The sequence below is a fragment of the Mus pahari genome, chromosome 18, assembly GCF_900095145.1.
Source record: "Mus pahari chromosome 18, PAHARI_EIJ_v1.1, whole genome shotgun sequence".
In the NCBI taxonomy this organism is placed as follows: domain Eukaryota; kingdom Metazoa; phylum Chordata; class Mammalia; order Rodentia; family Muridae; genus Mus; species Mus pahari.
This window is the reverse complement of record NC_034607.1, coordinates 2,001,813-2,010,575: the sequence shown is the minus strand read 5'-3', so window position 1 is coordinate 2,010,575 and position 8,763 is coordinate 2,001,813. Positions and strand designations below refer to the sequence as shown.

General features: G+C 52.0%; 1 protein-coding gene and 1 pseudogene across 1 annotated transcript in view; one reads left to right on the top strand and one right to left on the bottom strand.

Moving 5' to 3' along the window:
* Window positions 1–6,036: 6,036 nt before the first annotated feature.
* Window positions 6,037–8,763, bottom strand: part of LOC110335853 (HLA class II histocompatibility antigen, DO alpha chain) — a 3,759-nt gene continuing 1,032 nt past the window's right edge. Inside the window, exons 2-5 of the mRNA XM_021218241.1 lie at window positions 7,168–7,416; window positions 6,671–6,952; window positions 6,443–6,578; window positions 6,037–6,288 (exon numbers count right to left, since the gene is read on the bottom strand). Coding sequence (XP_021073900.1) covers window positions 6,285–6,288; window positions 6,443–6,578; window positions 6,671–6,952; window positions 7,168–7,416 — 671 coding nt within the window. The 3' untranslated portion in view covers window positions 6,037–6,284. The remainder of the gene's footprint in view (window positions 6,289–6,442; window positions 6,579–6,670; window positions 6,953–7,167; window positions 7,417–8,763) is intronic.
* LOC110335854 lies at window positions 8,389–8,558 on the top strand (annotated as a pseudogene).

Here is an 8,763-nt window from a genome sequence, read left to right as displayed (position 1 = left end):
AGGCAATGGCCGGGACACACTCATAACTGGACAAAGTTCTGGAACGAATGACAGCTAATGGCTCAGCCCTAAGACAGACATTGATATTACCCCCTCCAAACCTAAGGAACATGGTGGAACGGGGACAGAAAGACTGCAAGAGCCTGAGTCTGGGGTTGAGGGAGGGCTATGAGACACCACCTCGTGGGTATGACATCCTGAACACACGGCTGTTATGACTGTTTCCAGGCAGTGTGTAAGAGGAGACCTGGAACAGACTATGCTAAAGGCCTGAGAAAGAGTGGGGGTCAGGGGATGGAAACTAGTTCTGTCTGGTGTAGGCAGGTAGTTTTCAGACAACAGGTATACCAAGAGGTGTCTCCTAGACCAGGATGACCTCTACTGGAGGCCGTCAGTACCTACAGGGATCTTGAACCACAAGATGGAGCCAAATCCCAAACTGTCTGTGGGAGGCAGAGTTCCAAGTGTGGTGAAGGGACGTGAGGGGCAGAGCCAGCCTTAGTGGCTATTCTAAGAAGAAAGTCTGACAAGGGGACATCACAGATGAGGCGGATGACGGAAGTACATCCAGATCTACCTGACAATTTCCAATGTCACCCATTTCTTCCCATCCACTCCTGCTGAGCTTGCCAGCAGGAGGCACGTTCAGGAAGGGACGGACATCCAGGGCCTTTGCCAGCACTGCTCATGTGTGTCCCACCATCATGGTGACTCCATTTGCTAGGGGTAGCAGGGATGCAGGAGAAAGGCGCACCTAGCTGTCACACAGAGCTTAACACAGTGCTGTCTGTCTGACCCCTGGCAAGCTAAGGCATGTGAATGGCACTTTCCTCCCATATAAGGAGGAAAGAGACTGGGGGCCCATCAGGCAGAATAACACTTCTCCTTGATCTGTCCTTGGATTTAGGCTTCCGGCACAAGGCAACAGTGATGTCATCTCAGAGACCCTTCCTCTTCTGGCTTTGAATCTCCCAAATTTCCCCTGCTTACTACTAACTACATCAGCTGTCCCAAATATGGGTAAGGGTACTGGAACGCAAGGCAGCTAGGGGGATTCTCCTAGCCCAGAGTGCACTACAGTCTGTAGGTCTTAAGAACCCACTGCCCCACCCCGTGCACCCAAGGAGCCCCAGGGGAGAGGGGGACAAGGTCGGGTACACCTTTTCGGGAACCACCTCTTACCAAAGGTTCCTCCTGCCTCATGTCCAGGAGACTGGCAGTGTAAAAAATAAATCCAAGTTTTCCTCCCAGCCCCCGCTCCCAGAATGACGACTCTGAGGCTAATTATTTATTAATAAATACCAGGCCATAAACTTCGGCTTGCTCTCTGACTTGCTCCTAACTTATTATCCCTTTTATTCTATTCTGTTTCCCACATGGTTACCTCTCCTCAGCTTCACGCCTCCGAGTCCCAGGGCAAATCTCCTCTTTATCTAATCCTGAGTTCAGCTACCTGCCGGTTTCTGTCTGTCCATCTCCTCAGCGTTTCTGGGCGAATGTCTCCTGTATTCTAGCCTCCTTTCCGTCAGTCCTGGACACTTCTTCCTCAGCATCTCCCTTGAATCTTTCATGCCTCTGACTACCTCCCAGAAATCTGTCTCTCTCCCTGCCAATGTCCCACCTCCTATTTCCCACCTCCGCTCATTGGCCAGAGGCTTTTTAATTGACAGGTGTTGCTTGTGAGAGCGGCTTTACACAGCAACAACTAAGAACCGTGCAGGATTGGATACAGCACCCCTGCTTGGAATGAGCACTTTGGCCAGAGGCCGGAAAAGAGGGGGTTCTCTGGGGCCTCATTAACTTTGTGAACTTTGAGGCACACACAGAGCCTTTAAATAACCAGGAGAAAGAAAGGTCCAACTGTGAGGGGCTAGCAGTAGCTCGGGGTGGTTTGAGCCCGCTTTAAGATTTAAAGATGTTTCTAAATTCTTGACTTTATGAATAAGATGTAAAATCGCTACGTATGGAAAGCACTCACCAACCTGGGCCTGAAACCCCAATTACTGGAGGCTGAAGCAGGATTTCAAGTTTAGGGCCAGCCTGGGTTACAATGAGTAAAAAGCCAGCCTGAGCAACTTAGGGAGATTTTGTCTCAAAACAGAAGCAAAGACAGCTTGGTGGAAGAGTGTCACCTAGTGTGGCTTACTTCCAGTGAGAGAGTGACCTGTGAAAAAGTGACCCCTTGATCACACGTCAGCTCTGCATAACCAGTGCAGGCCAGTGGGAGCGGGCTGAGGTGGGAACAAACTAAGCAGAATTAAGCACACCGTGTCAAGTACTGGGATCCCAGGCACAGACTTTCATTGTTACAGAGGTGCAAGTAGTGTGAAAGACGGACACCAGAGCGTGCTGCGTTCCACAGTAAGAGTCAGAATGGGTGGGGCGGGGCAGAAGGTGTCACAGTACTGACATTTAACCTGGGCTTGGAGACTGGCAGGCAGGATCTGGGCACGCAGCATAACTTATGCAAAGTCAAACATACATGTGAAGGCTGTGACTTGCACAGCGACTGTTTTCGTGGAGTTTCTAGAGCTAAGGTTAAAGTTGTCACCCTTTGAGGAGGCTCCTCACCCTGTGCAGAAGGGAGCACAGGTGTGAACGGGAGACGGGGGCAAGGGGAAGTTCGACCCAGACTCACAGGGAGTTTCAGAACTCCGACATCTTTTGGCTTTTCAGCTGGAAGCTGAGCCACTCGAGGCATTTGTTAGATGTCCTCGGGGGAATTATTTCCAACCTTGACCTTTGTGCCATCTGTAATGGCTATTCCTGGTTGTCAACTTGACTATGTCTGGCTGGAATGAACTACAATTCAGAATTGGAAGGCTCAGTGGTAGCGCATGCCTTTCATCCCAACACTTTGGAGGTAGAGGCAGGCAGATCTCTGAGTTCGAGGCCAGCCTTGTCTACAGAGTGAGTTCCAGGACAGCCAGGGCTACACAGAGAGACCCTGTCTCGGGGGAAAAAAAAAAAAGAATTGGAAGGCTCACCTGTGTTCCAGATCTTGAGACTGGAAGACACAAGTTTCTGACCTGGATCTTGGTATGGAGATCTTGAGGCATAGTGGCTATGAAAAGCTTAGGCCTAGGCAAGGTCATGCATACCTTTAGTCCCAGGAGACTGAGGTAAGCAGATCTCTGAGTTCAAGGTCAGCCTGGGACAAGACAAGTCCCAGATCCAGGCGTGGTGGCACACACCTTTATTCTGGGCCACACCTTCTGCTGGAGACCTACATAAGGACCTTGGAAGAAGGAAGACTCGCTTTTCTTCGCTTGCTTGCATTTACTTGCCAGCATATCTGTTGGAATCTACTAGCCTGGTGGTACTGAGCAACTCCTAAATTCTTGGACTTCCCATTCACAGCTGCCCACTGCTGGGTATTGAACTACAGACGGTAAGTTATCCTAACCAATTCCCTACTACTGAGACGACCCACGAGCTCTGTGACTCTAGAGAACCCTGACTAAGACGCTGTCCTAGAGTGAGAGCGGAACAAGACCATGCTCCTCCACCCACATTGAATGAAGTTGGCTCCTTTGCACGAACTCTCTGAAGCCGAAGGCGTATGTGCCCGGATAAAACAAGACACCAGACCGTAGAAGAGAGGTGACAGGGATCAAGAAACGAGAGATCCGGCAGAGCAGACAGGTGCATCCTGCCTGACAAGTCGCCGAGGACTAATTAGTAAGAGCAGAGGAAGTTCTGGGAGGACACACGATGTGTGTCAGAATTTTGATTGGCTAGGAACATATACCACCAAAGTCAAGCAAGAAGAAAGTGAACTAAGCCCCCAGGGAGAACAGGATGTCATCTAGGGAGAGCTGCCAGCTGGTTCCAGGGTTCACCCTGTGTGGGCAACCCTGAGCCAATCAGAGTCATGAATAAAACTGTTGAAAGTGAATGTGGTGTTGGAAGGGGGCGTGTGTGAGCCTCACAACAGAAAAAGCAAAGCAGAACCCCAGCTCCTCCTCTGCCACAGTGGCAAGAGAAGGAAGACCAACATCGGATGTGCCTCTGATCCCTGGGAGTTCGAGGCCAGCCTAGTCTACATAGCAAGTTCCAGGACAGCAAGGCTACATACTAGGGCCCAGTTTGAAAACAAAAACAAATCTATCAAGATGTAGCAATCCATCCTGTGTGGTGTGGACGGGAGGTTATTGTTAACTGCTATAGTTCTCTTTCCTCTAACAAAATGTTATTTTACCTTTTAAAAGATTTATTTAGGCCAGGCCATGGTGGCACACGCCTTTAGTCCCAGCATTCGGGAGGCAGAGGCAGGCAGATTTCTGAGTTCGAGGCCAGCCTGGTTTACAAAGTGAGTTGCAGGACAATCGGGGTGATACAGAGAAACCCTGTCTCGAACCACTCCTCCCCCCCCCCCNAAAAAAATAAAGATTTATTTAGTTCGTGGTTCTAGAGAGTCAAGAGCACGATGCCAGGCTCTAGGGAGGACCTGAAGTCTGGGGATACCCCCGTAAGGGAGGGTGTGAGAGGAGGAGAGAGCATTACCAGACAGAAAGCCACAGGGCAGTTGGGGATCAGGCTGTCTCTTACAACTAGCTAACCAGAGCTGCCTTAATCCCTCCCCGGGGCAATGTCTCCAGTGATCTCAGAACCTCCCCTTGACCTCATATCTTAAAGGTCCCTGAACCCCAACATCACCAGCACTGAGGACCAAGCTGCCAACACCATAATTTAGGAGGGAGCAATCCATGACCGAATCACACCTCAGGGTCTGTTAGGACAGTCGAAAGTAATTGTCCCTGAGGATGAGGCCGAGGGAAGGGAAGGGCTTGGTCACCGGCCCTGGAGAGCTCTTTTGACTCTTAGGCTATTCACGGAGGGATCTGAGGAAGCCAGCACAGAAATCTCAGGTTGGACACTGGAGGATTGGCGGGAGGGCAGAGGGGGAGGTTTGCTGTCATTACATGAGAGAGGAGACCTGATTGTTATCTGCAGGAAAGCACTTGGGATGGGGAGAGTTGGAACCCTAAGGAGAGGCAGTCCCTAATGACAGTCCCTGATGGCCAGATAGCTCCGTGTAAATGCATGACAAATTGGGCAAGGGTAGTGGCAAACTGTGATGTCTTCCAAGAGCTGGGCTGTCCTCAATGAACCTAACCCCTCGCCTCAGGCAGGGGCTCAATGGCTGTGCGATCTTGTCCCCTGCTCTGAGTACATCGGACCGGCATGGATGCCCATCCCAGGCTTAGCTAGCTGTTCTGTTCGTTTTTCCAAGGATTTGAAAGTGTGAATGGGGGACAGTCCATAGGGGTGGCGCGCATCGACAGTGCAATGAGCTCAAGAGCTGGGAGAGGTCGGCCAGGGAAGTCAGAGCACGGAGGACTGTGGCTAACACGAAGGCCCTGCGGCCCAGCAAGAAGATGAGCTGGGTTCTGCCGCCTTGCCCCAGCTGTGTTCCCAGGAGACAGGACCAAACCCACCCTCCCTGGGTTGTGTGTACCACCCCAAGCCTTTTTGGTAATAGTGTGCCCTTCAGGGTACCAGGAAGACCTTGCCGTCGCTGGCAAACAAAGCCTTTGACACCTTTTCCCAGACTCAACATTTTGTGGTTAGCTTCTACCAGTTTTACTCTCTCCCAGGAAGTCCGAGAAGTCTGCACCAGTCCGTTCTCTCCCAGGACCAAACTTATGGGTCAAACTACCATTTTGGCTCTATTTATCTTAATTAACTTTGATTCTCTGAAAAACAACAGTTTCTGCAGAAAGCAGTTTTGGTCCAACTCAGACTTCAGGGCCCCCCTGCCAGTGTCTAGTGTGATCCACACCACTGAAGGAAGTGGCCATGCTGTGTCTTAGGCAGCTGTCTGTCAGTCACAGGATGCCAGGAAATGTCCAAAAGAGAGGTGGCATTCAAGTAGGAGCAGAGCCCCTGTGAGCCCTCCTCCCCGGTGCCCTTGGTTGGGGGAGTTGGATACTCTGTGCCCATTTCCTTGAATCCTGAATTAGGAGAGGAACTTCGTGAAGCCCTTGTGCATTGGCCCACTGACAAAGTACCACACTATGGGACATGCAAGCTCTCTTAAGAGGATTTAGTATGGCTGCCAGAGCTGTGGATGGCGCCGGAGCTGTGAGTGAAGTGGGGTACCAGGGCAGTAGACTGCGCCCACAATGTTCTACTGGGATTTGGTGATCAGAAAATGAGGGATCTGTAGATCAGAGGTTGATGCCACTCGAGGTCAACACTGTCACAGGCTGCCGCTGAGCATGCAGAAGCTTTCAGAAGTCTGCCAGGAATCATCTCTCAAGGGTTTCTCAGAAGAGAAGTTACCTAAAGTCGCGAAACCCAGGTGACAGAAGCCATTCACATTCGCTCACCCACTTCTCCAAACTCCCGCTTTTCTAGCTCCTCCCCCCACGCCTCCCCCATCTGCTCTCCACACCTTCCTCCCTTTGCCCACAGACTCCCCCCGGGGCTTCTGTACCTGCGGATACTGGGCATGCGTGTGCCTGTGATCATGAGCACGGTGCCCAGGAGGCAGCCCATAAGGCCGAGAACCAGGCCCAGGCCACAGATCAGGGTCTCTACGGTGTCCGGTGGTGGGGTAAGCAACTGGGGCTCTGGGAAAGAAAGGAAGGGTCAGAGGACATAGGAAGGGATCTGGAGTAGTGGAGACACAGGCGTGAACAGGCTGGGGCAGGGTGCTCCCTACCCCAGTGCTGGAGGAGCGGTGTATCCAGGCCCCAGTGCTCCACCTTGCAGTCGTACACATCCTCCGCAGAGGGCACGAAGGTCAGGTAGTGGAACTTCCGGAACTTGTGGTTAGGCTGAGAGTAGAAGCTGGTCTGGACCACTCCCTTAGTGATGGGCTGGCTGTTGCGCAGCCAGGTGACATTGATCACAGGCGGGAAGATATCCTCCACAATGCAGATGAGGACGTTGGGCTTTCCGAGCTCCACATGAGACTTGGGGAGTACGGTCACCCTGGGAGGCACTAGGAAGAATGAGAACCTGAATCCCAAAGTCCCGTCCCTCGTCCCTCACAGCTCGGCCTTACTAGAGCCGAGATTAAGGGATACTTCCTCCCGTGTGGCTACCTGCAGTAACTTTCTGGGATCTTCCTGGGGCAGGAGGGGAGGGGAGGGCAGGACTCTGGAGAGGGGTTGGGGATCCTGCCTAGTTAGGTGGGGTGGAGGGAGGGCCAGGTACCGCTGACGGCTCTGGTTCGGTTGGAGCGTTCCACCAAGATGTCCAGATGAGCGCCGATCATGGAGATGCTCATCAGCCCACTCTGAAAATCCGAGTGGGCGAAGTCTCCAAACTCAGGCAGACGCCACACGACCTCCTCGTTCTTCAGATCCACAGAGAAAATTTGTTCCCCGTCAAATTCGTGTGTGAACTGTCCAGAGGCGTCGTAAGACTGGTAGAAGGCGGGGCCATAGGAGCCCAGGTGGTCGGCTGTAATGGGGGAGGGAAGGATGGGAGCCAAGAAAAGCGAGTCTCAGCCTGGTCTCATCCTGGGCTGTGGGTGAGGCCAGTCCTGCAAAGCCATAGCAGCCCCTTGAAAAGTTCCAGAGACACTAAAGGGGGAGGGCAGAGGGGGCGTGGCCAACTGCAGGCATGAGTGGAGCTGACAAAGCAGGCTGGGAAAAGGAGACTGCCCACACGAGATGGTGTCAGGTTTCCAGGCCTCCATTGTAGACAGCCACCCTGTCAGGTCTTGTGTGTAAGATGGTAAATTTGGGGCGAGGAGAAAATGGTTAAGGGGAAGCACTGAAGGGAGCTTTTGGGAAAGAGAGCTAGCATAGGAGTGGGTGAGGGACAGTGACAGACAGGAGCATGACTTAATAATATCTATGATCCAGAGACCAGGGTGAGGGAAAGGGCCGCTTTCCGCAAGCCAGGCATGAAGGCACATCCCTACAACCCCAGCACACAGAGGGTGGAGACAGGAGGATCAGAAGTTCAAGACCAGCCTAGTTCAGTGAAACTGTCTCATTAACACATGGAGGGAGAGAAAAGATCCCAAAGTATTGTAAGATACACTGGACAGCTAGGCGGTGGTGGTGCACGCCTTTAATCCCAGCACTTGGGAGGGAGAGGCAGGCGGCTTTCTGAGTTCGAGGCCAGCCTGGTCTACAAAGTGAGTTCCAGGACAGCCAGGGCTACACAGAGAAACCCTGTCTTGAAACAAACAAACAAACAAACAAACAAACAAAGATACACTGGACATAAAGTCAGGAGTTCAACCCTGGCAGCGGCAGCGCACACCTTTAATCCAAGCGCTTGAGAGGCAGAGTCAGGTGGATCTCTTGAGTTTTAGGACAGCCCGGTCTATACAGTGAGTTCCAGGACAGCCAGGGCTAGAGAAACCCTGTCTCGAAAAGCCAATTAAAAAAAAGAAAGAGCCTTTTCCCTCGTCGGGCGTCTGAAGGCAAGATGGGTCACCAGCAACTCTACTGGAGTCACCCTCGGTAGTTCGGCCAGTGTTCCCGCTCTTGCGGAGTCTGCTCTAACCGCCACGCAAATACAGGCTGAACATGTGCGGCCAGTGCTTCCGGCAGTACGCGAAGGACATAGGCTTCATTAAATTGGATTAAGCGACCTTGAATGGATTGTTCGACTGACTACCAAGTGGAACCGATCATGTTAGTCTTTGCGCACAAAGAATAAAAATGTGAAAAACTTAAAAAGAAAGAAAGAAAGAAAAAAAGAAAGAAAGAGCTGGGCGGTGGTGGCACACGCCTTTAATCCCAGCACTTCGAGGCCAGCCTGGTCTACAAAGTGAGTTCTAGGACAGCCAGC